This window comes from Oryctolagus cuniculus, chromosome 14 (assembly GCF_964237555.1).
Source record: "Oryctolagus cuniculus chromosome 14, mOryCun1.1, whole genome shotgun sequence".
NCBI classification, from domain to species: Eukaryota; Metazoa; Chordata; class Mammalia; order Lagomorpha; family Leporidae; genus Oryctolagus; species Oryctolagus cuniculus.
This window is the reverse complement of record NC_091445.1, coordinates 68,864,324-68,891,764: the sequence shown is the minus strand read 5'-3', so window position 1 is coordinate 68,891,764 and position 27,441 is coordinate 68,864,324. Positions and strand designations below refer to the sequence as shown.

Here is a 27,441-nt window from a genome sequence, read left to right as displayed (position 1 = left end):
ATATTCACCTGTAACAATGGGATTAGAATACAAGGGTCTTTTCTGTACCCCCTGGTTTTATCACAAAGCTGATTCACTGCAAAGCTGAACTAGAACTTGGGACTCCCTCTGCTCTGAGGCTCTTTTCTATAGGCAGTGCCTCTCTACCTGTATTACCTTTCTCATACTTAATATAAAGTCACGGGAAAAAAATCTGGCTGCAAACCAAGAACAGAGTCCTGCTGAGTTCCTCCATATCTTCCCACAGAGATAATATTTTATGACTTGTCACCCTTGTCCCCAGAAACCTGTGGTTTCAAGAAACCACTTTGAAAACTCTGATTCCTTTAGGCAATGGTTTTCAGTCAGTGTACATCACAATTGCATAGGAAGCATTTGCAAAATTCAAACAACGGTTCCCTACCCCAGAATTTATACGTTTATACGTGGTTTATACGTGCATTCACATTAATTGCTAGTTTTGAAAATGGTTCCCAACATTCTAATGTGTAACCCAACTCACAAGACCTCACGCTGTCAGAGCCACTGAGTAGCCTGGTGGCAGGCAGTGCAAACCCAAGTCAGGAGCTTGATAAGTCAGCAGGAGGCTTTTTTTTTTTTTTTTTTTTTGACAGGCAGAGTGGACAGTGAGAGAGAGACAGAGAGAAAGGTCTTCCTTTTCCGTTGGTTCACCCTCCAATGGCCGCCACGGCCGGCGTACCGCGCCTAGGCAGGAGCCAGGTGCTTCTCCTGGTCTCCCATGGGGTGCAGGGCCCAAGCACTTGGGCCATCCTCCACTGCACTCCCTGGCCACAGCAGAGAGCTGGCCTGGAAGAGGAGCAACCGGGACAGAATCCGGTGCCCCGACTGGGACTAGAACCTGGTGTGCCAGCGCCGCAAGGCAGAGGATCAGCCTACTGAGCCGCGGCGCCAGCAGGAGGCTGTCTTAAGCCCCACAGGAAAGGATGCCCTGAGCACCTCCCAGGGCGGGGCTACCTGGCTTCCTTTTCCTCTGAGCTCTATATCTGCTCCCAAGGACACCTTTAGCTTCATTTCCTGCTCTTGCAGCCTCACCTGTGGTACTGCCAGAGCCAGCAGAGCAGGCAGGAATGCAGTGCGCAGGACTCTTGCTGGTGGCCTTGGCTGCCTGTGTGGCTCTTCAACCCTCAGAAGGTGAGTGGGGCACTGGCCATCAGGCCTCCAGTGGCTGGGAGGACTCCCAAATCAGTCTTGAAAGAGTGGGTTGAGGCAGAGCTCTTTATGTCTTCAGGCTAATTTTCAATGATTTCTGATTACCTACAAGACAATGGCATACATTTAAATTCTAAATCTCTGAGGAATTTCAGGAAGGCACTTCACTGTAACAAAGTATTATTATTTGCCAAGTGAGGAATAACTCCTCCACATAAGTGCAACTTAGAGTGGCATTTCCTTTTAGATGACAGAATCTTAGAAAGCTGGTGCCAGAGGTTGGCATAAAGCCTGTTATTCATATGTGTTCCCAGTGCCCAACCTGCTAAATGTCTGAACACAAGTGAGTACTTTCTTGGGGGAATAGAGACTGGACCAAGGGGTACTGATTGGGTAAGCTGAAAATTTTCCCAGCAGAGTCAGCCCTGTGGATACAGAAATCTGAAGCTTCAGTTTGATCTTTAGAAATGGGAGCAGGATGAAAGAGATTAAACATGCAAATTAGATCTGAGAGAATTTAAATCGTGAGTTTCTAGCATGCAGCTGGGAGACTGTAACTGAATCTGCACTGCACAGGCTCTGCTCTACAGCAGCACTCACTACTGCATTAGGGAAACCCTAACTGGAGGTGCTCAACAATACTGGGCTGATGCCATCTTTGCTTGTGTTCTACCCTGAATAGATCTGTAAGTGCAGAGGCAGAATATAAACTTCATTTGGTCTACTTTTTAAGAAATTGAGCTATCATTTAAAAACAGAGATTTCACATGCACACATACAAATTGGACATTAAAATTTCTTTCAAAAAAGCTAATCTGAAAACCATGGTTCCATGTACACTAGCAGGGACTGGTCAGAGTGGACTAGCACTAGTCCTTTTCCTCTGAAGTTTGCTATCTCGTATTAATTGCTTGGCCCCTGTAGCTTTAGGGATCCCAGTATGGTGCACTGAGGTACTGGGCTTATATAAATAAAGTAGAGGGGGGAAATATGGAAAACTCCCTCTTACTATCATTCTATCTTTTCAAGATATGGTTCAAACTCTGACTTTTTACTATTTCTGCAAAATATTTTTTATGAAGAATTCACCATTGAAATTTCAGGATTCACTTTCTTTGTTTCTTAAAGGTCTGTCTACTAAGGCTTTACACCTAGTTTTGGCAGCTCTACCAACATAAAGCTTTGAAATAAAGGTGTGCTTCCTGCCAGCCTCCTGACCCATGTGCAACTGTTCACACAGCAGCAGCAGCAACTGCTGCCCTCCTGCAGAAAAGGGAGGAGCAGGCATAGGGCACAGATGGGACAGAGGAGGCTGTGCTACACCCAGGACCAAACTTCACATAGGACAGAGCCCTGGAAGGACAGCAAATGCAGAGGTGCTTGAAAAAGCACTCTGGTGATAAAGGGAGCTGAGACCCAGTAGAAGCCTTTGGTGCAGTCTAGGGCTTTAGTCTGGGCCACAGGAAAATCACATTTTCAGAAAAGCCCCAACTCTTTGCATTTAAACATAGTGATTTGGGTTGGAACACAAGAGGGTAGTTCTCAGTCATGGAACTGAGGGGGCAACACCACTGCTTCCCACAGCAACCTCCCAAAGTGTCTGTGTGCCAGGTGCCCTGTGAGCTGGTGATTCAGGCTCCAGGTATCGGCCGAAGACCAGGTAAGGAGGGGGTGGGGAGGACTCAAAGACGCAGGTAAGGAGGTAAGTGGCCTTGGCAATTATTGCTGGAGAGAGGGGACAGGGAAGTAGCCCATGGCAGTTTAAGACATTGGGAAACACATTTTGTGGTTTCAGGCAGAAAGTTGTTCCATTATCTTAAGGGTGTCTTAAATAGCTATCTTCCTGTCTTGGCTCAATAAATGGCATCCCCAAACTGCTCTGCATAAATGAGGAAGCAGCGGACTCTATTCACAATTAAAAGACTTGGAGTCCTCCCAAAGGTAGGGCATACTCCACATCTGCTGACGTGGAGGCTACCTCAGAGAACTCAGCACTGAGTACACAAACATGTCTACCATGCTGTTCCAGTGTCCCTGGGCTTGGCTGGATTCTTTGAATCCACAGTCTTGGATTTTGTGAGCCTGCTTATTTTTAAAATTTTTATTTTTATTATTGCTTTTTTAAAAAACATATTTTATTTCACTTTATTTTTCTTGTGTAAAATGCATTTTGTAGCCAGTGCTGGAGCCTGAGTTCCCTGCACAGACACCCTGGTGGGGGTCTTTACATGATAGTCAGTGAATTCCTGAGAGGATGACTTGGGAAACACTGTCTCTTTCCAGAGGCTGGGAACAAATAGCTGTAGGTCTTGGAGGTGGCATCAAAGGTAGCCTTGGAAAAGTTGCCTGCAGTTGCAGTGCAGCCCCTGGCTGAAGTGTAGCCATCATCACTACCAGCCATCAGCAGTAGCTTCTTGTGGACAGGGGGCAAGATGATGCCAGTGCTTCCTGGGGCAGCATTGGGGCCATTGCACAGAACCAGTGCTGGGTCCCCTTGCAAGGCACAATGTGGGGCTGGGCAATATTGTTCTCCCAGCAGACTTCCAAAAGGACATATTGGAGAGCTTGGCCAGGACCATCACCCCTTGGATGGTGGTGGCTACTTCCTTTGAGCACTTCACACCTAGGTTTACCTGGCCATTGTAGTCCTCAATGGCAACAAATTCTTTGCACCTGGTCCACTGGACAGCATGCATCTGCTTTTACACCATAATAATCTTCAAAATTTTATGCTTGAGGAATATCCCCAGAAAATCGATGGACAGGGAGAAGAGGCAGATCTCCTCCAAGAACTGCTCTTCTTGCCCTTGACCAGGTGGCCCATCTTGTTAAGAGGGAGCCACTCCTTGTCCTCTGCCTTGATTCTGTGAACTTGGCAGCCTTAATCCTGACCACAACTACAGCCATGGATGCCACTGTAGCTCCTATTCCAGGGTCCTTGGGGGCTCCCGGCCCTCCTGGTATACCAGCATCATCTGTCATTTGGTGTCCTCTTAGAGAAGTGCCTGGCTGTTTTCTCCTGTTCCCCTCCCCTCCCCCACCTCCACAAAGAAACCTTTTATTTAAGGAACACAAACTTCATGCAATTCAAGTAAATTCTAGGAATACAAAATAAAAATAAACAAATAAAAAATTATAGGAATACAGTGATTCTTCCCACCATACCTGCCCTCTCACCCACTTTCCCACACTTCATCCTCCTCCCTCTCCCATCTCCAGTCCCATTCTCCACTAAGATGCATTTTCCATTAACTTTATACACAGAAGACCAAAGCTATACTAAGTAAAGAATTCAACAGTTTGAACACACACACAAAAATAAAAATAATAACAATAAAAAACTGTTCCTCAACAGTCAAGACAAGGGCTGTTCAAAGTCATTGCATCTCCAAGTCAATTTCACCCCTTTTTTTCCCCCAGAAACTTAACTAACTTTAAAGAAACACCCAAGAAGCACTTAAGAAGCACTTAGACATAATTATAACATAACTTTTTGAGGACAGAGGTGCGCATGGGAAGTCAGTGCACAGTGACTCCTGTTGTAATTTAACAACCAGGGCCAGCGCCGCGGCTCACTAGGCTAATCCTCCGGCTTGCGGCGCCAGCACACCGGGTTCTAGTCCCGGTCGGGGTGCTGGATTCTGTCCCAGTTGCCCCTCTTCCAGGCCAGCTCTCTGCTGTGGCCCGGGAGTGCAGTGGAGGATGGCCCAAGTGCTTGGGCCCTGCACTCCATGGAAGACCAGGAGAAGCACCTGGTTCCTGCCTTCAGATAGGCATGGTGCGCCGGCCATGGCAGCCATTGGAAGGTGAACCAACGGCAAAAGGAAGACCTTTGTCTCTCTCTCTCACTGTCTACTCTGCCTGTCAAAAAATAAAAAATAAATAAATAAAAATAAAAAAAATTAACAACCAACACAGTTATGCATGATGTCAGTGATCACTCAAGGCTCTTAACATGAGCTGCCTTGGCTATGGAAGCTTCTTGAATCCACAAGCTCTGTTGTGGGGAGTAGGGTCCGTCTCCTGCAACATGGCAGGGCGCCCGGGAGACAAATAAGTACTGAGACTGTGGACTGAAACTAACTCTATGCGTCTGATCTCCCACCATATGGCGCTGAGAGGGAGTAAACAAATCTTTCACAGCTGCTTCGTCAATTAGCTGATTCCTGATTCAACCTCTGATTGGAGGAAAGCCGTGTGCTCAGCACGCGGGCAGTGGAGCACGGATTGGTGGGAGAGGACTATAAAAGGGGGAGAGAGACAACATGCGGGGCCCCCTGAGAGAGTCGGTCGGGGAGCTCGTTGGTGCTGCTCTTCCGCGAAGGCAGGGGAGCGGCAGCAAATCCGGGAAGGACCGGGGAAAGAAAACAGAGTCCAGTGTCGCAGAGTCCGGTGTCATTCCTCCGTGAGCGGGGGAGCGACACTCTGTCAGTATTTAGACAAGGCCATAAGCAAAATAGAAGTTCTCTCCTCCCTTCAGAAAAAATTGCCTCCTTCTTTGATGACCACTTTTTTCCACTGGGGTCTCACCGACCAAGGTCCTTCAGGTAGGACATTTTTTGCCACAGTGTCTTGGTTTCCCATGCCTGAAATGCTCTAATGGGCTTCTCTGGCTGTTTTCAATTGTACATTCAGACTGCGGTTGTACTTGTGCCCAGCATGTTGGGAGATTTTGCTTCATTGGCTCCCAAATTGTCCAGATATCTACTAGAGAGGTAATGGGATATTTCCCCTCTACCCTCTGAAGATTCTGGAATGAGCTGACATGACACTTTAAATAGAAGAATGAAACACAAATTTATCAATGTGCAAAGAGGCAGCATCACAGCACCCAGGAAAACCACACGACTGTGATTACCCAGCAACCCAGTGCAGCTCAGAAGCTCACGTGCCCTTTCTCCACAGCAGAGAGGGAGAATGGACAGTGCAGACATTTCTGAGGGGTTGTAAGTGTCTATTAGGGGAATGAGTAAAAAGGACAGATACTATAGACACAGTTAGCTTTCCACATGATTCCCTGGAATTTGAATGGGTCTGAGGGACAGACTTTGTCTTGCAGTGGGCATCTATTCAGTTGCAGTTACTTTCCTTACTCTTTTTTTCCAACAGAGAAGATGAGATTTAAGGGTGGAGATGGAAGGCAACTGTGTTCCCTTGTCCAGTCTGGTATTAATAGACAAAGGAATTCCAGAGAGAAGGGGGAGAGGGCACTAGAAGGTTAGAAGGATCTTGATTCTGAGCTTGCTTTTAAGGCCTCTTGACTTCCTTTAGATCAAACTGCTCAGCTTGCCAGATAATGCAGTAGTTTTGGGATACCACTCTCTGAGCCCCAAAACTGCTTTCTCAGACTAAGATGGTTCCTGAATTACATGGATAGTTGCTACAGAGTTGATGCTTGCTGCCTAAAAGAAGACTTCATCATTTGTTTTATTCAGGACACTAATCAAGGTGGGTTACTAACACGTTTGTGTTTGAAAATTCTTCTGTACACTTGGGAATCTCCATTTCACAGGAGTGACCCCTAAGAGATCTGATCTAAACAATAGTTAGCCTTGTAAGTATAAAGTAAACTGAAAATGGATCTTTGTAAAATTTAAGAGTGAGAATAGGAGAAGGAGGAAGAAGAAGGTTGGGACTGTGAACGGGAAGGAGGATAGGGTGGGAACTATCACTATGTCCCTAAATCTGTATATATGAAATACATGAAATTTGTATTCCTTAAATAAAATATAAAAAAAGGGAAACACTAGAAGCTCCAATCGCTGAAAACAAGTTTAAAAAAATTGCTTAGCTTGCCAAATTAATGCCGTTTTTCAGGAAAACACTCTCTGAGCCTCAAAACCGGTCTCTCAGAATAAGATGGTCCCTGTTTCACACAGACAGTTGCTAGGGGCTTGATGCTTGCTGCCTAAAAGAAGATTTTCTCATTTGTTTTGGTCAGAGGACACTAATCAGGGTGGGTTACCATGAATATACTTGTGCTAGAAAATCTTTTGCACACTTGGAAATCTCTATTTCACAAGAATGACCCCTGAAAGATCTGAGCTAAGCAACAATCAGCCTTCCTTCAGTTTCTCTCTTGGTGTTCCCTAAAATGAAAATACTACTTGTATATTCCCTGAATTCTACAGAATTCTTAGGTTAAGCTTCTTAGGTTCTGATTCCAAAAGCCAATGACACCTATGCTAGCAGAAAATCTTTGAGCTGTCCTAAATTTAATTACAAGGGCCAGAAAATGGAAGATTGGAGAGATAAGGAAGCTAATCAGCTAACAGTTTTGGCTAAACCACCCAAGAACAACAAATACAATTCCAGATGCCAAACTCCAAGTCTCTGACCTGCTGGGCATCAAAATGCCCTCTTCACACCCACACCAATCCAGAAGCAACAAGTACTCCACATAAGGACTGCCCTCCTCTTTGTTTTATTCCTTCCTTGGCTGCTCTGCTTCCAATCCGCCTTCTTGCTAATGTGCCTGGGAAGGCAGCAGAGGATGGCCCAAGTACTTAGGGATCAGGTGGGAGATCAGGATGACTGTTGCAGGCATCTCTCCAAGCTTCCTTCCTATTTGCATTATTCTGCCCTTTTTATCTATAGCAACACAAACAATTTATGTCTCATGTTTCCCTCATGAAACTGTAATTATAAATATGCTCTTTGGTCTGGGTCCAGTGAACAGATTTCCAACTGTTCTTTAAGCTTGCAGCTACATTGTGGAAACCTGTCCTGGGACCCAGCCCTTTTTCTGACTAGCATCTCTAACACTTCAATAAATCCTTTTATTTCAAATATCCCTGAGTTGCTAGACTTTTGGCTAAACATCTATAATGTAGTATTTTTTTAAATGTTCTATTTCTAGAGATGCAGCATGATACAATAGCAATCTTATCAAATTTGAGTAATATAACAGCCCCTTTAAAAGGAAACATGTGCTGCTTTTTTTTTTTTTTTTTTTTTTTTTTTTTTTTTTTTGGCAGGCAGAGTTAGACAATGAGAGAGAGAAACAGAAAGAAAGGTCTTCCTTTTTCTGTTGGTTCACCCCCAAAATGGCCACTACAGCCGGCGCACTCCACCTATCCAAAGCCAGGAGCCAGGTGCTTCCTCCTGGTCTCCCATGCTGTTGCAGGGCCCAAGCACTTGGGCCATCCTCCACTGCCTTCCTGAGCCACAGCAGAGAGCTGGAATGGAAGAGGAGCAGCAGGGACAGAATCCGGTGTGCCGGCAACGCAGGCAGAGGATTAGCTAAGCGGAGTCAGCCCATTTGCTTTATCTTAATGTTGACTTTTTTATTTTTAAAAAAGATGTATTTATTTATTTATTTACTTACTTACTTGAAAGGCACAGCAAGAGAGAAGTAGAGACACAGAAAGAAAGACAGAGATCTTCACCTGCTGGTTCATTCCCCAAATGCCTGCAAGTCATTCTGATCTCCCACATGGGTGCCAGGGGCCTAAGTACTTGGGCCATCCTCTGCAGCCTTCCCAGACATATTAGCAGGAAGATGGATTGGAAGCAGAGCAGCCAGTACTTATGTGAGATTTTGTCATAGGAACTGTCCCTAGAGGAAACGTGTCTCTTTGTGTTAGACATTGTAGACATTTTTTCCAAGGAAACTTTCTGAACCCATTCTAGCCTAAATTTTTAATAGATAAATATTTTAAAAGGTATGCAGAAAACTTATCAATTCAGAAGAAGGAAAGAATAAAAAGCAAGGAAAAATGATGATTTTTTTAAAAATGCAAATTAAGGTGAATGGAAAAATAATAACAACTACAAACTAAAAGATTACTATAGCAATGTTAACACCAGCAAAACGTGATCTAAGCAAAAAGCTAGAACAATGCTGGAGAAATCCAGTGGCTGGGACTTGACCCCGCTGTGCCACCCTGCCACCCCATCCCCTTAGCGTTTCTGTCACACTTGTCCGGGTCTGTGTCTCCCAGGTGCCCCAGACGCTGGTGGGTAACAGCCTCTCTTCGTCCCTGTCCTCCAAGTTCCCCTCCAAGCCTTCCTCAGGTTTGATATCTGGGAGGTTTGACTATCCAGAGGAAATGGAATATTTTTATATCAAATTATATTACAATAAATATTGCCAAATGCTTTCCTTGAAAAAAAAAATCACCAAAAATCTATTGTCAGGGCTGAGGTGAGTGAGTTGTGTGTATGCCTGGTCAGATTTTTTAAAATTTAAAATTGCAGTAAATCAAGGTGGGCATTTAGCCTAGTGGTTAAGACACATGGGTCTTATATCTGAGTGCCTGGGTTTGACTCCCAGCTCCAGCTCAGAATCCAGCTTTCTGCTAATATAGATCTTGGGAAGCAGTGGTGATGGATGAACTCATTAGGGCCCTGCCACTCCCAGGGGAGAGCTGGATTGAGTACACAGCTCCGAGCTTCAGCCCTGGCCTAGTCACAACCACTGTGAGCATTTGGAAAATGAACTAGAAGACGGCAGGTCTCTATCTCTTTGTGTGTGTTTCTCTGCTACTCAAATATTTTTCCAAAAATAAAAACACATAATATTTCATTAGTCATAGTCTTTTTGCATTAATTTTTATTTTAAAAATATTGTATTCAAATACTTATCTTAATTATGGCCTTTTTCTGTTGCCGCCCCTAAATTCTGTACCCAAGGCTGGATGCCTCATTCAAATCCAAACTGAGGACAGAAGACACTTGTGCATCTGAAAACACACTCTTTGACGTTTGACGTTTGACTTACCTTCTTTTCGTCTTAACAATAGTGCAAAAGCAATATGCATTTGAAAAAACTTCAAGTTTTAGATGCTGGGCTTTTCCCAAGCTAGTGATATGTCATAGGACATTCCCTTGCAATGCTGGGCACTGGCATGGAGTTGCAGGCCCCACACAGTCACTGCACCATGAGGTGAAGCAACAAGGGCCACCTGGATATTTGTAATATCAACTGTGGTCTATACTATATGTTGATTGAATTTCAAGTCCCACCCAAGGTTGCCTTGGATGGGCAGATCAAATTATTTTGTGGTGTGGACGTTCCCCACCCTTCTTCTGGGTGCTGTGCTGCTAAGCTTGGATGTTAGGGAGGTTATGTCTATTAAATGCATTTTCAACTTATGTTCAACTTATAATGGGTTATTGGGACATAACTCCATCATAATTCAAGAAGCAGCTGTATAACCCCAAAGGATGTATTAGAAAAATGGACAGAATCAGGAGACAAAATCTGACATAATGCCAACAGCACTTCGAGGTTTTAACATACCTGCATCAACAATTGATTGATATAAAAAAAACCTGAGTTAGGAAGCAAACTATTCTTCCTGCAGCTCTAGGCAGGGCAGCAGTGCTAGGCTAGGCCTGGTGCTGGGCGCCCCCTGGTGGGTGACGGGAGTGTGGCTTCTCCAGGTGGCTCCGAAGGGGCCACTGTGCGCCTTAATGGAAGTGCGAGCGGCCCAGGTCTAATGGGCTGGTGCAGGAACTCCACCCCCAGGTAAAGCCTTGGGCCCAGTAAAGGCTCCCCAAATCGGAAGGCAAAGCCGGTTGCAGAAGAGAGACGGCTGACGCCCAGGTATAAGGGCCACCCTTTTCTAGTTGTTTCCGCTCTGCACGCCTGCTTCTTCACTTCCTGAGGCTCGAACTAGCCCCACTGCTCCCGCACCTGGGTCCCCGCTATGGCCTCTTCCGCTCTGCGGCCGCCAAGAGCGCAGATGCGGCCTGGCTGCCGTAAAGCGCCACAACGTCGTGCTGCTGGCTGTTTAGGGTGCGTTTTGTCCGTGTGTGTGTTTCTTTTGAGTTCTTCTTTCCAGGTTTTAAATTTGTAACACGCTCTAGTTCGTGTGTATTTTAAAGAAATGCACGTAAGGCTGAGTTTACTGAGTCCCACCCAACGTAGTAAGAACCACGTCTAGTGTTTGTAATCTATGAATTAACTGCATTTTTAGTCTCTAAGCATATCCTGTTTTTAAGTTTATAAATATTCATTTACTTTTTTGTATTATAAGCAAGATTTTTTAAAAGCTTTATTTTTATTTGAAAGTCAGAGTTAGAGGAGAGGCAGAGAGAGAGAGGTCTTCCATCAGCTGGTTCACTCCCCAGATGGGTGCCATGGCCGGAGCTGTGTCAGTCTGAAGCCAGGAGCTTCTTCCAAGTTGCCCGTGCTGGTGCAGGGGCCCGAGGATTTGGGCCATGTTCTTCTGCTTTCCCAGGCCATAGCAGAGAGCTGGATCAGAAGTGGAGCAGCCGGGTCTTGAACTACGCCTGGCCCATAAGCAAGATTTATTTAAGTCAGAAACCTCCATGGAGTCGGCGCTGTGGAGCAGGTAAAGCCTCTGCCTGCATTGCTGGTATCCCATATGGGCACCTGTTCTAGAGACCCGGCTGCTAGACTTCGGATCCAGCTTTCTGCTATGGCCCGGGATAGCAGTGGAAGATGGTCCAAGTCTTTGGGCCCCTGCACCCTCGCAAGAGACCAGGAAGAAGCTCCTGGCTCCTGGCTTCGGATAGGCGCAGTTCCGGCCATTGCAGCTAATTGGAGAGTGAACCAGCAGATGGAAGACTCTCTCTCTGCCTCTCCTCTCTCTGTAACTCTTTCAAATAAATAAATATTAGAAAGAAAGAAAGAAAGAAAGAAAGAAAGAAGGAAGGAAGGAAGGAAGGAAGGAAGGAAGGAAGGAAGGAAGGAAGGAAGGAAGGAAGGAAAGAAAGAGAAAGAAAGAGAAAGAAACCTCTAGCCATAGTAGCCTGGAGGGGGGCTCTAAGAGGCAAAACCTGGAGGGGCTGGTGGTAGTGGGGTTTTTAAGCAGAATTTTGGAGAAGAAAAAACTTACCAGCTTGACATTCGGTTACAAGGCAAGGACAAAACCCATCAAAAGACTTGATTTGTAATCTTTTTACCCTGCCTGGCTTGCGTAAGATAAAACAAAAGCAGTAGGGTGGGATACCTAGTTTGTTTTTACAGTAAACTGTGAGCTATTCTCATGGTAAAATAGGAAATTCTTAAGAAATGAGGTAGGCCCTTTTGACCTTGAAAAAGCTAACTTTGGGGAAAACAAGCATTTTGCACCCTAAATGTCCACTGGGACTACCTGCCTGCCTATTAGCTCCTCGGACTCCTCACACCCTGTCCCCAGAAGAATGGACCCTAACTTTTCGTTAGGGACCATTTACTTTTTAGATTCTAACTTTCAAACTGTTACTTTGCACAATAACCTTCTCCTCCTACTTTTTTCTTACAAAAAGATTTATTTATTTATTTGAAAGTCAGAGTTACACAGAGAGAAGGAGAGGCAAAGAGAGGTCCTCCATCTGCTGATTCACTCCCCAAAAGGCCACAACAGCTGGAGCTGCGGTGATCAGAAGCCAAGAGCCAGGAGCCTCCTCTAGGTCTCTGACGTGGGTGCAGGGGCCCAAAGACTTGGGCCATCCTCAGCTGCTTTCCCAGGCCATTCAGAGAACTGGCTCGGCAGTGGAGCAGCCTGGACTTGAACTGGCGTCCGTATGCGATGCCGGCACTGCAGTTTTACCTGCTACACCACAGCGCCGGCCCCATCCTCCTACTTTGTAAAAATCAGAAAGGAGTCATAACTTCAGATAGAAGAGAGGATAACTTTTCCTCTCAAGAGATAAAAGAGTTACATCTCATGACAATCCCTGAACATCTTGAGAGAGATCCTGAGCTAACTCTAGAGATATTTTAAAAATTTATCTAGAGGTTGATTGTCCCTTGAATGTGGCTATATAGCAATTACCATAAAAACGGGAGACTGTATTTAATCTCTAGACAAGTTTATCTCCATTTCAAATGAAATCGGACATGACCTGCCTACTTCACAAATATACGCACTAAAATTCACTGTGTCTCTAATGAAACTTTCAAGAAAGGGGGAAGGAGAAAAATGGCCTCATTATTTTTGGTAAAGGGAGAAAACATTTCATTTACTCTTAGAGTTCTGAGACAGTAAATATCCTTATGCATCTGACTCACAATATATATATATAAAATGAATTCCAAGTGTCAAAAACAAAGCTTTTAGGCCGGCGCCGCAGCTAATCCTCCACCTAGCGGCGCTGGCACACCGGGTTCTAGTCCCGGGTGGGGCGCCGGATTCTGTCCCCGTTGCCCCTCTTCCAGGCCAGCCCTCTGCTGTGGCCAGGGAGTGCAGTGGAGGATGGCCCAAGTGCTTGGGCCCTGCACCCCATGGGAGACCAGGAAAAGCACCTGGCTCCTGGCTCCTCCCATCGGATCAGCGCGGTGCGCCGGCCGCAGCGCGCCGGCCGCGGCGGCCATTGGAGGGTGAACCAACGGCAAAAGGAAGACCTTTCTCTCTGCCTCTCTCTCTCACTGTCCACTCTGCCTGTCAAAAAAAAAAATAAATAAAAATAAAAATAAAAATAAATAAATAAATAAAGTACAAGGCTATGTGGTTCCAACATACGTTTAATGTCATTCTCCAATACCTTACATTTGTGAATCCTGTATTCCAACCAAATTTATACAAGTTCTGCTTTTTCCATTTTTGTATCTTCACCCTCAGTGTCTCCTCTACCCTTACTGTCCAATTCAAATTCTGTCCATTTTTTCAAACCCCCAACTCAAATGCCATCTCTTTGATAAAGATGTACCCGAGTCTGAGTGTTACAGTTTATTTCTTCTGCCTCTCAGTGATCCTCATTCTATTTATCAGAAAATTTTTGCCATACTCTGCCTGTGTTAGAAATATTTTCCCTTACTTTATTCATACTTCCTTGCAGAAGCAAATCTTCCTGAACAAAGGAGCAAAAGTTCACACAGTCTCAAAAAAGAGTAAACTGATTCAAATATGATTCAAATGCAGATTTCAGCTCACTGAATACATATGTGAGATGCTTCCCTTGGAACTCCTATGGTCTGGGCTTCACCAGCAAGAAATAGAAATCATGATTTTCTGAGCCCTCACATTTCTCCTTGGCAGTAATGACAAGGGTTTTCCAAAATTCCCAATCCAAATATTCTTGATAATTCTCAACTTGTGGGTCCTAGAGAATAGTCATTTCCCCCTAAGAGCCTTGGGGAAGGTGGCCTGGCATGGCAGGGAGGATGGTCTCTCACATAACCAGAGCCCCTTCCTACACGTTTATGGTCCCTGTGCTGGGCAGTGCCTGTGGGTCCACTCGGTGCTGACTGTGGTTGTGCCTTCGTCCTGAGGCCTGCCCTTGGTGCCTGCTTCTCAGGCCAGCAGAGAAATGCATCTGCTGATGTCCCAAACCACTTTGTAGAACAGGAAGTCCCCAGGTGGACCAGCTGGGCTGTGTCTTTCCCAAAGCAATTCTAGGAAGGATCAAGGGAGGAGTGGGGATACACATTAGGTGAGGTCCTGCAGAGACCTCAGTTGCTTGCTCTTCTAGCCCTCTGGGCTCCGCTGCAGTGTCAACCTCACAATGCAAGAATTTTCTCTTATATCCGGTAAGTTTCATGTGTCTCCCTTTGAGGTATTTCTAGTCCAGAAGACATGTGTGCATTTGTGTGAACTCCAATTTCAGGACAGAAGCAAGTTATTGTACATAATATCCCTGGCCTCATGCAATGTTGGCAATAGGGTGGGCTTTCTGGGAATATTTTAGCCTCCCTAATCTCTAATCAGCTTGCCTTCCTAAACAAACAAAAACGACATCCGAATAAACTATGTAAGTTGATATAGTCTTCTTTTCCATCTACTTGGAACTTGGAAATCTCTCCTAAATGGAAGTTCTTGAGCCATAATTGAAATTGAAGAAAAAAATAGAAATAGAAGTTTGCATGAGGAAACCTCTAGGGGGCAATGTTACCTAACCATTGCTCTAATTCAAGCTGCCCTGTTTACATCCCTCATTGCCTACCTCCCCTAGTAATCACCAGTATCATTTGCTGGCCTTTTATATTTCTGCCTTCATCGGGGAGCACCAGTAGCATCTGTCAACAGGTACTGAATGCTGGGCTGCTTCTTGACTTTCATAGTTAATGTGACTTCTGTCAAATTGATCTCCAGCTAAGTTCATCCTACCTCTGTGAAGCACAATCCAGTTTAATAAGTCTATGGTGTCCCATTGCTTTCCTTGTTTAAAACTATTACTTGGGTTGTTATCTGCACTTAGATAACTCAAATTCCTTAGGTTTGCTTATGATTCTTAATTCCTGTCATGCTTCAGAAGATACATTCATATATATTTAGAGTTGTTTGGGTCATAACTAAAGGCAGTGGCCTATGTAGTAGCTCTCTGAAGATAGTACCTCTTCATCTTTATACCCCCAAGATTGAATATGGTGGTACACATATAGTGAGATGGCAATTGAATGGATACATACATGGGAAACAGAATATTGTGTCTTGTTTGGGATATTAAAGGAGTTTGACTTAGATAATAGGCAGCACAGTATTGCTAAATAAATAATTAGTTTTATAAAATCGATTCACTAATCACTGAAAAGATCACCAGGGTTCTCACTGCTTAAAATTCACCATTTTATTTTGGAAATTTTTCAGGTATTTATTTTTGTATATTTGAGAGGCAAAGAAAAAGAGAGCTAGCTCTTATCTGCTGCTTCACTCCCTAAATACCTGCAATGGTTGGGGTTGTAGCAGGCCAAAACTAGGAGTCAGGACCTCAGGCAAAGTCTTCCAAGTGGGTGACAGGGACTTCGATACTTGATCCATTATTTGCTGTTTCACAGGGAGTGTGTTAACAGGAAGCTGGAAGCAGGAACGGAGCTGGGAACCCAGGTGCTTGGACATGGGATGTGGGAGCCCAGTGGCATCTTAACTGCTAGGTCAAATGCCTGATCCTAAATCCACCATTTGAAAGTAGAAAATTCAGAGATCTTCAATAAATTCACAGAATTATGCAACTGTCACAACTGTTTAACCACAACACATTTTGATCACACCAAAGACATCCCATACTTGAGAACAGTCACTCCCTATTCTCTCTAAAGTTCTCCCTCAAACCCTGCAACCGCTGGCAATCACTTCTCTCTCTCTTTCTCTCTCTCTTTTAAAGATTTATTTTATTTATTTGAAAGACAGAGTTACAAAAGAGGTAGAGACAGAGAGAGAGGTCTTCCACCTGCTGGTTCACTCCCCAGATGGCCACAATGGCAGGAGCTGCGCTGATCCGAAATCAGGAGCCAGGAGCATCCTCTGGGTCTGTCACGTAGGTGCAGGGTCCCAAGGAACTGGGCCATCTTCTACTGCTATCCCAGGCCCTAGCAGAGAGCTGGATTGGAAGCGGAGCAGCCGGGATTCGAACCGGCACCCATGTGGGATGACAACACTTCATGTCAGGGCTTTAACCTGCTGCACCACGGCACTGGCCCCTCTTTCCCTCTTTTCTAAGATTTAGTTTATTTATTTGAAAGGCAGCGTTACAGAAACTGAGAGAAAGGAAGGGAGGGAGGGAGAGAGAGAGAGAGAGAGATTGATTTTCCATCCACTGATTCACTACTCAAGTGCCCACAAAGGCCAGGGTTAGGACAGACCAAAGCCATGAGGCAAGAACTCCATCAGTGTGTCCCATGTGGGTGGCAGGAAACCAAGACCTTGGGACATAATCCCCTGCCTCCCAGGTACACTAGCAGGAAGCTAATTGGAAGCACAGAGGAGCTGGGGCTCAAACCAGGCACTATGATATGGGCATCTCAGGGAACAACTTAACCTTCTGTATCACAATGCCTGCCCCAAGGCACCACACCCAACATCACTACACTAAGCACTAAGTCCCTAACACATGAGCCCTTGGGGCACACACCTGAACCATACTCAGACCATAGCAATTGTACTGCTGCCTGCTTCTCCCTGCAGATCTGTTGGTAGTGGATCTTTATATATCTAGCTACTCTGTGTTGGCTGCATGTATGATTATAGTTGTTACACCTTCCTGCTGAATTGGCCCTTTTATCAGTATGTGATGACCTTTTCTGTCTGTGGTGGCTGGGGCTTAGTTTTGTAGACATTTAGTCTGTAAGGTTTGCTAAGGGAATGGTCGTGCACCTGTCCTTACGGCTGCGTGAGTGTGCTAGAAGGACAGAACTCCAGAAGACAATTATACTGGGCCTAAACATGTGGCTCCAGATGTGTCTCCTCTATTGTAGCCCCTGAGGATAGAGGCCTGTTGATTTATTTATTTTTTTGTTTCCCTAGTGATAAGCATTGTGTCCAAAATATTTTAATTGCTCAGTAAATGGTTTTTGAGTAACTGAATTAAGGAATGTCAACAGAAAGTTTGGATCCCTAGAGAATGAGTCGCATAGTCATTTTAAATTTCATAGAAAGCTCCTTTTCTTCAAGGTGACGAGGCTGTGAGTAGGCCTGGTCTTTCTTTGTGGGCCAGGTGTGAATACAGGGATCTCCCCCTCCCACACACAGGACAGGAACCTCTATTGCTTACAGCAGATGCTATGGGGGCTCTGTTTCTGTTAGCCCCTAATTCAGGGACTGCCCTCTGTTATTGGGAGGCTGCCCCCTGAACCCACGGCTGGTGTTCTTCTGAACTCTTTCTACTCACTATTCCTCTGGTGAAATAAGCAGCACAGGAGAATGTCCTGCACAGGGCCTGCAGGGATTCGCAGACCCGCATTTTAATGTGGGCACTGTGTTTCCTTCCACTGTGTGCTGCTCTCTCTCCTTGCTTCTGGGTAACAAGAGCCCCCCACCCCACCCCACCCTGACCTCCTATCCTGGTTGTCCCCCCTTTAATCCATCTTGCTTATCACCGTGAGGTGGATTTTCCTAAAACCCTTCTTTCTCTAACATTTAGTGGTCCCTTTTGCATGAAAGCTGACATTCAAGGCCTTGGTGGTCTGACCTCAGGATTTGTAAAATTGTGTCTCCTATCACTCCCCTTCCTCGTTGTTCACTTTAGACAACGTGCTCCATCTTTCTTCAGATTCTAAATGCACCTCGGGCTTTCCTGTCTCTGAACCCTCGACCATGCACTTCCCTTAGTCTGGACAAGTCTTTCTTCACTTCCCTCCACCCTACACATCCTGCCAGGCTCAGCCAAGTCCTTCCCTGCTGGGAAATTTTTTCCTTAAGATTTATTTTATTTATTTGAAAGAGTTATAGAGAGAGGTAGAGCCAGAGAGAAAGGTCTTCCACCCACTGATTCACTCCCTAAATGAATGTAATGGCCAGAGTAGAGCTGATCGAAGCCAGCAGCCAGGAGCTTCCTCCAGGTCCCCTGCCGGCCCTGTAGGCCAGGACTTTAACCCACTGCAGGACAGCATCGGCCCCTCCTGCTGGGAAATTTCGAAGTGGACTCCCAGGACCATGGAGTCACTGTTTTCAGACCTGCTCAGGCCCTCACTGCTTTCAGCTTTGTTAAGTTAGTCTGAAACCTCATGAACAGCATTGTGCACAGCTTTTTTTTTTTTTTAATCTCTTTCTCTGGTTTTGTGGCTTTGCCCAAATTAATTTTATCTCCTACAAATACAGTTTGAGTTTCAGTAGGTAGAGGCGTGTCCTGCCCCAGGTTTGCTTCATGAAGCCCTCAGTAAGAGCCTCTTGCTAAAGTGAGTTAACATTCCATTTTCTGGAATCCTAAAGATGAAAGCCATGCCAGTTTTTTGTAAACTGTAAGATTTGACATTTCCTTTCTTTTCTTCTTTTAGCCATACTGCCCTTTGCCTCCAGCTGTTGCACTAAGGTTTCACCACACGTTTCCAGAAAGCTTCTGAAAGTGGTGCGTGCATGTCATCTGCAGAGAGCTGATGGCGACTGTAACTTGGATGCTGTCATGTGAGTGCTCTTCAGCAGGGAAATTTAAACCTACACAGTGAACAACAGTTTGCAGAGGCTTTGCCTGAAGTACAAGCAGATAATTATCCCATCAAGGGAGGGAAGAGTCTGTCCTTTGGGCCCCAGGCTCCCTGGAATAAGCGCACAATCAATCTCTCTTCTGGGATGTCCTGAGCCCTCAACTAGCCGGCTAGCCCCTCCCACCACAACACTCCCCACAGAGCTGTAGTTAGGGCTAAATCCCCTCAGCCACTAGAAAGCGTTCATGACTTTCCTTAGCAAAACAAGGAGTGTGAGTGAACAAACAAAACCCCAACCAGAGGGTGACTCTGTTATATTTCACAGCTTTTATGGTAACTTTTCCAGACAAGTGTGGGGGTTGCTGTCACTGTTATTCTCTGAATTCTTTACAACTGACTCATAAGGTTCAAGCTGAAGTATAGTAGTATCTGTACCTGTCACAAAATTAGAGGCAATCCCATCACAAATGTCCTGCTCTGCTTTTGATTCTGGAGTGTTGGTTCGTGGTCAACCTCTTTGCTTCCCACCTCAGCTCTAGCAAAGCTATCAAAAGCTTTAGACATACAGGGGCTTAATATCTCTGCAGAGGCTTTAAACCCGAACTGCGTGGGTATTCATCATATCTGGAATCTGACAGCAATGCTGGGAGGAAGGCATCACGTATAGGAGAGAGTTGTGCTTGAGAGTACATACTTCACCAGCTGTCACATAACTAGTGAATGGCAGGAAAGGGATGTGAACCCAGTCTCTTGATTCAACCTCTACTCCATTTACTCATTCAAGAGACTAACTGCCAAATGCCCTCCTGAAAACCCACTGTGTTTGGTTATCTCCCTGACCACAGCGTTGAACCCACTTAGGACTCTAGATGATGCAATTAAGCCCTTTAGTACCCCTTTCTTTGGGCTATAAATAAGCTCCTGCTTACACCTGAGCTGCTATGTCTCAGGAATCTCCTGATTTTTTTTAATGAATCCAACACATATTTACTGACCAACAACTATGCACAAAACCCGACTCTGCGGCCGGCGCCGCGGCTCACTAGGCTAATCCTCCGCCTAGCGGCGCCGGCACACCGGGTTCTAGTCCCGGTCAGGGCGTCGGATTCTGTCCCGGTTGCCCCTCTTCCAGGCCAGCCCTCTGCTGTGGCCAGGGAGTGCAGTGGAGGATGGCCCAGGTGCTTGGGCCCTGCACCCCATGGGAGACCAGGAAAAGCACCTGGCTCCTGGCTCCTGCCATCAGATCAGCGCGGTGCGCCGGCCGCAGCGTGCCGGCCGTGGTGGCCATTGGAGGGTGAACCAACGGCAAAGGAAGACCTTTCTCTCTGTCTCTCTCACTGTCCACTCTGCCTGTCAAAAAAAAAAAAACAAAAAAAAAAAAAACAAAAAAAAAAAACAACCGACTCTGCGTGCTGTGATGCAGCAGAGACTAATGGACTCTGCCCTCCTGGGGTCTTCCAGAGACTTCTCATTCACCTGTGTTCTGCAGATGTCTCTGTGTCTGGCTTGATCTCTGGTATTTGAGCTACAGTTTTTTTTTCCTTTCAGTACTCAACTTTGAGAAACACTGCACCATGATTAGAGTTCAAACAAATTTAAAGGAAGAACTTGTTAGATGGCTATTGACAGATTTTTTTTTTCAGGCTACAGGGCTGTGAACTCCTTGATATTTTTGTATTTGAACATGTGAGCATTTGTCTGGGAAGATGGTCCATCCATTTTCTACGAATCCCAGAAACACCTGAGATCTAATAAATTTGCAAACCACAATTCGGGTCAGATGTTAGGGAAGAGACCATTCTTGGTGCAAACATTTAATTAAGCATGAGTGTGGGAGAAGGAAGAGATTGAGAACAGTCTCAGCATCTCCTCGGGTGGAACCACTTTGCTAGGTCCATCGGCTGTGGTGGAGAAAACTTAACAAGGTGCCTCCTAAAGGGTATTTCGAGTTCTCAACTTCTTAGAAAAGCTCCCTTAATATACATCTAGCTAGTATATGCCAGTCTTTTATTTCATCTTAATAAATACTGTTGGAAATAGCTGAGAGTAAAAAAATATAGACAGTTTTTTTAAGGACAAGGTTTTTTTTTTTTTTTTTTTTTGACAGGCAGAGTTAGTGAGAGAGAGAGAGACAGAAAGGTCTTCTTTCCGTTGGTTCACCCCTCCAGTGGCCGCTATGGCCGGCGCGCTGTGGCCAGCACACTGCGCCGATCCGAAGCCAGGAGCCAGGTGCTTCCTCCTGGTCTCCCATGCGGGTGCAGGGCCCAAGCACTTGGGCTATCCTCCACTGCCTTCCCAGGCCACAGCAGGAGCTGGACTGGAAGAGGAACAACCGGGACAGAATCCAGCGCCCCAACCAGGACTAGAACCTGGGGTGCCAGTGCCGCAGGCAGAGGATTAGCCAAGTGAGCCGCGGCACTGGCAGGACAAGTTTTAGAATTGTCTTCTATGGGCTGGCGCCGCGGCTCACTAGGCTAATCCTCTGCCTTGCGGTGCCGGCACACCGGGTTCTAGTCCCGGTCGGGGCGCCAGATTCTGTCCCCGTTGCCCCTCTTCCAGGCCAGCCCTCTGCTGTGGCCAGGGAGTGCAGTGGAGGATGGCCCAAGTGCTTGGGCCCTGCACCCCATGGGAGACCAGGAGAAGCACCTGGCTCCTGCCTTCGGATCAGCGCAGTGCGCTGGCCGCGGCGGCCATTGCAGGGTGAACCAACGGCAAAAGGAAGACCTTTCTCTCTCTCTCACTGTCCACTCTGCCTGTCAAAAAAAAAAAAAAAAAAAAGAATTGTCTTCTATGGTCTGATAAGCTAAAAAATACACAATCATTATGACCTAGTCTCAAATAAATCACATTTGACAATGGAGTATTTTTTAACCATCAATTACAGATCCTTCCTTGTGTTTCCCGGAATTCACCATAAACAAAAATTCTGTGCTTTCCAATTTACTACAGAGCATGTTTTTCCTTATCCAAAATATAGTCCTTTAACCTCAACCGTGTATAAGAACTTCATGGTTTAAGACAAGTGTTTCAGATGCAGAAAACACTGCTCAGGTTGGAAATGGAATTCCTAAATTACAAGTATTATATATCACAATTAATACAAATTAACTTACAGTAAGTACACTAAGTTTCTTTTCCTTTTCTGCCTGAAAATACGTTGTTTCAGGCCCAATGAAAGAGAGTTGTAATTTTTGATGTCCAAGATGTCAGTTTTCTTGTTCAAAGCAATCTATAATGACTTAAATAAGAACTTCTGCCTATTTCTGAACATAAGCACAGTGAGAAGTTGTTTATCTCTAGCAACAGTCTGAGATTTTTGAAATCACAGAGATATTAACTGCTAAGAATAAAATTTAGGGTTATTAAATAAAATCATTCGGGAAGCTTGAGTACTTTTTCGAAAGTTGTTGTGACGGGCTGTTGTGTTTAGAGTAATCAGTAGCAAAATGAAGTTTAGTACACAATCATAGCTGTAATCTGTATGACAGGGCACCCCTCTGAGACCCTTGGACTGTCCTCAGCTACTCTCTTGTGGGTAAGAGCATTGGGGGATCAACCTTACAGACTCTCTCTCTTTTTAATATTTATTTTTATTTATTTGAAAGTCAGTTACACAGAGAGAGAAGGAGAGGCAAAGAGAGAGAGAAGTCTTCCATCCACTGGTTCACTCCCCAGTTGGCCGCAATGGCCGGAGCTGCGCTGATCCAAAGCCAGGAGCCAGGAGCTTCTTCCGGGTCTTCCACGTGGGTGCAGTGGCTCAAGGACTTGGGCAATCTTCTAGGTTTCCCCAGGCCACAGCAAAAGCTGGATCAGAAGTGGAGCAGCCAGGACTGGAACCAGTGCCCATATGGGATGCCGGCACTGCAGGCGGTGGCTTTACCTGCTACGTCACAGCACTGGCCCCTTACAGTCTCTTAGAATTAAAACTTTCCACCTAGAAATAGACTGGGGCAGTGACCACTGAAATACTCTAAATGTGGTGGTGGGGAGGGAGTATGGAATGGGCCACCCTCTCCCTAACATTGCCTTGTCTCTTTTTATCCTGATGGGACACACTTGGGATATAAGCACCGGTGTAAGTAATCTTAAATTGCAGGATCTAAAACATCTCAACACCTCAGATTTAGGAGCTGTGTGCTGATAGCTAATTTTTCCCTTGAATTTTATTGAGAATTTGAGGCCCCTCCCAGTTAGCCTTTGAAAGGGGTACCAGATGGTGGTGGTTCCCTGTTTTTCTCTGGCCCTTAGTGCTCTGAATCCCTCATGTCCCCCAACCCGGTTCCCTCCTTCAGCTCTGCCAATGTCCCTCCCTAGGAATCACCACTTGTCATTTTCCTCAGTGGGTTGAGTCGTAGTTGTCTCCTGTGTAACCTCTGGGCTGATCTGCTGTTGGTGCAGTCTTTACCTACTCAGGTTCCTGCTGACAGCACAAGGAGAGAGGAAGAGTAGGTTTTAGACCTTTGCAAAAGGTAGGAGCATCAACTATAGTTTTGTTTTTTCCTTTTCATCACTTCTGCAGTCAAGTTTTCTCCTGTAGTAAGAAAACTACCGGCCACAGTGAGAATTCATTTTTCTTTGAAGACCTATCAATGTCATTCGTTTAGGAAATGTCTTGTTATTAAGATGTTCCCCCTTGGGGCCGGCGCTGTGGCATAGCAGGTAAAGCCGCCACCCATAGTGCCAGCATCCCATATGGGTGCCAGTTCGAGTCCCAGCTGCTCCACTTCTGATCCAGCTCTCTGCTGTGCCCTGGGAAAGCAGTGGAAGATGGCCCAAATCCTTGGGCCCCTGCACTCACGTGGGAGACCTGGTGGAGGCTCCTGGCTTCTGACTTCACATTGGCACAGCTCTGGCCGTTGTGGCCATCTGGGGGGTGAACCAGCAGATTGAAGACCTGCCTCTCCTTTTCTCTCTGTGTAACTCTTTCAAGTAAATAAATAAACCTTAAAAAAAAAAAAGAAGTTCCCCTCCAGGCATTGTGACTCAGAGGGTTAAGCTGCTGCAGGCATCCCATGTGGGAGCCGTTTTGAATCCCAGCTACTCCACTTCCAATCCAGCTCCTCCCACATGTGCCTGGGAAACAGCAGGTGATGATGGCTTAAGAACCTGAGTTCCTGCCACCTATGTGGAAAATCTTGGTGGAGTTTCTGGCTTCAGCCTGGCCAGACCCAGCTGTTGTGGGCATTTGCAGAGTGAGCCAGCTGTTGGAGGATATCTCTCTTTCTCTCTCTCTCTCTCTCTCTCTCTCTCTCTCTCTCTGCCTTAAAAAAGAAAAGAAAAATCAGTCCCTAAGAATACAGTGTCAAAGGCCGGTGCCGCGGCTCACTAGGCTAATCCTCCGCCTTGCGGCGCCGGCATACCGGGTTCTAGTCCGGGTCGGGGCGCTGGATTCTGTCCCAGTTGCCCCTCTTCCAGGCCAGCTCTCTGCTGTGGCCAGGGAGTGCAGTGGAGGATGGCCCAAGTGCTTGGGCCCTGCACCCCATGGGAGACCAAGAGAAGCACCTGGCTCCTGCCTTCGGACCAGCATGTTGCGCCGGCGGCAGCGCGCCAGCCGTGGCGGCCATTGGAGGGTGAACCAATGGCAAAGGAAGACCTTTCTCTCTGTCTCTCTCTCTCACCGTCCACTCTGCCTGCCAAAAAAAAAAAAAAAAAAAAAAAAAAAAAGAATACAGTCTCAAAAAGTGGGAGCTGCCTGTAAGTCATTAAGATTTCATTGATTCAGATTTCTTCCCTTTTTGACAGCCTTCATGTCCGGCACAGAAGATACTGTATCGCTCCAGAGAATCATACTCTTAAGGAGTGGATGAAAGCACAAGCAGTCAAGGAAAATGACAGACGCAAAATCTGCCATAAGAAGAAATACATCAAGAGGAACCATGAAGGGGCACGTCGGGGAAAGCATGTGACAGGTGGCCATAAAACTTACCAGACAGTTGATGCCTAACACCACAAAGATGATTCCTCTGGTGAAGGTAGCGCTTATCTTCAGATGATCTTTTAAGAGGAGCACGTAATTGCTCTAACTTTTTTATTATCAGGTTTTCCAAACCTACAGAGAAGTTGAAAGAATGGTACAATGAACACTTGTCTGTATACCATTTACCTAGATTCATCATTGCGAATATCATGCCACAACTACTTTCTTTTTCTTATCTATGTGTGTATATACAAATTTAACATTATCTATGTTTATACACACATATATGTATAAAACCTTGCTAAACTGTTGGAAAATAAGTTGCAAATATTATGACACTTCACTCTAATTATTTTAATGTTACAACTTGCATCCCTCAAGAGTAAAGACATTTCCCTATAGAATTACATTAGCAATTTAACACCTAAGAACTTAACAGTTTCATTTAATATATATAGACCATATTCAAGTTTTCCTAACTTTTTCCAGAGTATTTTATATAACTTTTATAAAATGTGGGAATCAATCAAGTTCATGCATTCAATTAATTATCATATTTCTTAAGTCTTCTAAAAACGATTCACTTGATAGAAAAAGGGAGCAAGATAGAGAGCGAGCTACTATCCTCAGTTTCATTCCTCAAATGCCCACAAAGACTGATACTGTGCTGAGGCTAAAGGCAGGAGCCAGGAACTCAATCCAGGTCTCTGGAGTAGGTGGTAACATCTCAAATATTTGAGCCCTCATCTGCTGCTTTCTAGGGTCCACATTAGCAGAAAGCAAGAATTAGGAGCCAGAGGCAGGCATTGAACTCATATAGGGTATAGGCATTCTAACTGCTGGCTTAACCATGAAACCAAATACCTGCTCTGAGGTTCTTTCAATCTAAGAAAGGTCCTCTGTTTCTGGTTATTGTTCTTTCCTCCCATGGATGGACTCTTTTAGAATAATCTAGGCCAGCATTTGTTCCACATCTGGGTTTGCCTGGTTGTTTCCTCATGAGCAGGTTCAAGTTTAACATATTTGGTAAGAATTTCCTATGTAAATTTGTGTACTAGTTATTGTGTCATGTAGGGTTCATGGACATTTGAGCTTATTTTCTAAAGAGAAAAATTTAAGTTGAACAATACTTGAAAGAGTCCAATTTGAGTAGCTCTTGTTGTTTGGATTGATAAATTCTGATGCTGAAAAAAAAAAATGACGTATTTACCCCCACTTCTGGCTCCTGCAGTAAATTCCTGAGCAGCAGCTCTAGCCAGGGGTCTCGAGTTGGTCCCATGTGGGGTGATTTTACATTTTTCCTAAATAAGGAGTCACAGAGGCTTCAGGATGTATACTAGGAGCCCAGTTTTCATAAACAGCTGTTGGAAAGCAGCAGGAGCATGTTACCAGGTGCCAGGTGTCCTGGGCTTCCTTGCTGGCCAGTTCCAGGCAGTGGCATGGCACTCACAGAGGTGCTGAGCCTGGTGTAGCTTAAAATATCCCCAGTCTTTTGTATAACATCCCTCAGTGACACCAGTGTAGCAGGTGATGTGTTTATTCCCACCAACAAAGCTTTGCACTGATATTCCCACTCTATGGAATGGAAGCCTGAGGCTCAAAGAGGTCAAATGGCTTTCCCAAGGTCACTCAGTAACTGACAGAGAGAAGCCTGGAACCCAGTTCTCATCTCAGCCCCTGTAATAGATACCGGGAAGGTGTAGACACGGGGATGGGATGGAAGGGAGGAGAGGACCTCAGATAAAGATTTGTGACAGGGACTTCACAAGGGGGCAGGCGATGCCTACTGACAGCTTATTTTTGTGGAAGCCTGGAATTGAAACATGCTGCCCCTGGCATTGTTGCTGCTGACAGTGACAATAACCATAGATTAAAACAGGCCCTGACCTGACTCTATGGAGTTTCACATGCCTAGGCACTGGAGAAAACTGCACACAATTTATAATTGTTGATTAGCAAAATCTCCCTCACCAGATCTTCGTTTGAACTTATGGACAGATTTTGTCAAAAATATGGCATTCTTTCATTTCTGATGTGATAATATGATAATACAGATGATCCTGAAGGAAACAGAGTATTTCCCTTAAATCTTGTATTATGATCATCCGTTGTCATCATATTGCAGATTCTAAAGCTAAGAAAGCAACATTAAGTAAACAGCATTAATGATATATGGAAGTAACTTAGAATAAGTCAGGAGTTTTACAATTCTTCAGAGTAACCCACATTAAGGAAAGGTTAGGATAAAAACAAGAGCATTGGTTTCCAATCCTTTCAACCAACAACTTGAATTATTTTTGATTTTCTCTCCTTCCAGTCCAGATCCATAATTCTGTACAATTTGGAGGTAGCTATAAATGACACCAGTTTCATGTGAGATTTTAAAATGGATTTTACCATAATGCAAATAATGAAAACTATGATGACTATGTGCCCAGAAGACAAGATTTTTGAGAAATCCCATTTAACAGGCTGTCACATGTGCTTATTATACAATATTATATCACTGTTACTGTACTATGTACTGTTACTATATAAGAATAAAAACTGTTACTGTTCTCTAAGCTAATATACTATGAATAAATCACCCTGGTTAACTTCCTAA

General features: G+C 45.1%; 1 protein-coding gene and 1 long non-coding RNA gene across 3 annotated transcripts in view; one reads left to right on the top strand and one right to left on the bottom strand.

The window, feature by feature from the left end:
• Window positions 1-10,855, bottom strand: part of LOC138845191 (uncharacterized) — a 28,325-nt gene extending 17,470 nt beyond the window's left edge. The window contains exons 1-2 of the long non-coding RNA XR_011382029.1: window positions 10,415-10,855; window positions 1,054-1,275 (exon numbers count right to left, since the gene is read on the bottom strand). This is a non-coding gene — a long non-coding RNA (uncharacterized lncRNA). The remainder of the gene's footprint in view (window positions 1-1,053; window positions 1,276-10,414) is intronic.
• LOC103349663 (C-C motif chemokine 28) lies at window positions 1,013-27,441 on the top strand. 2 transcript variants are annotated; one of them, XM_017344707.3, is made up of 3 exons: window positions 1,013-1,152; window positions 18,773-18,899; window positions 24,662-27,441. In XM_017344707.3, the coding sequence occupies exons 1-3, from the start codon at window positions 1,089-1,091 to the stop codon at window positions 24,861-24,863; spliced, it is 393 nt and encodes a 130-aa protein (XP_017200196.1). In that variant the 5' UTR covers window positions 1,013-1,088; the 3' UTR covers window positions 24,864-27,441. The 2 variants fall into 2 exon arrangements, with proteins under 2 accessions (XP_017200196.1, XP_008260555.1); XM_008262333.4 differs by lacking the exon at window positions 1,013-1,152 and adding an exon at window positions 10,895-11,043.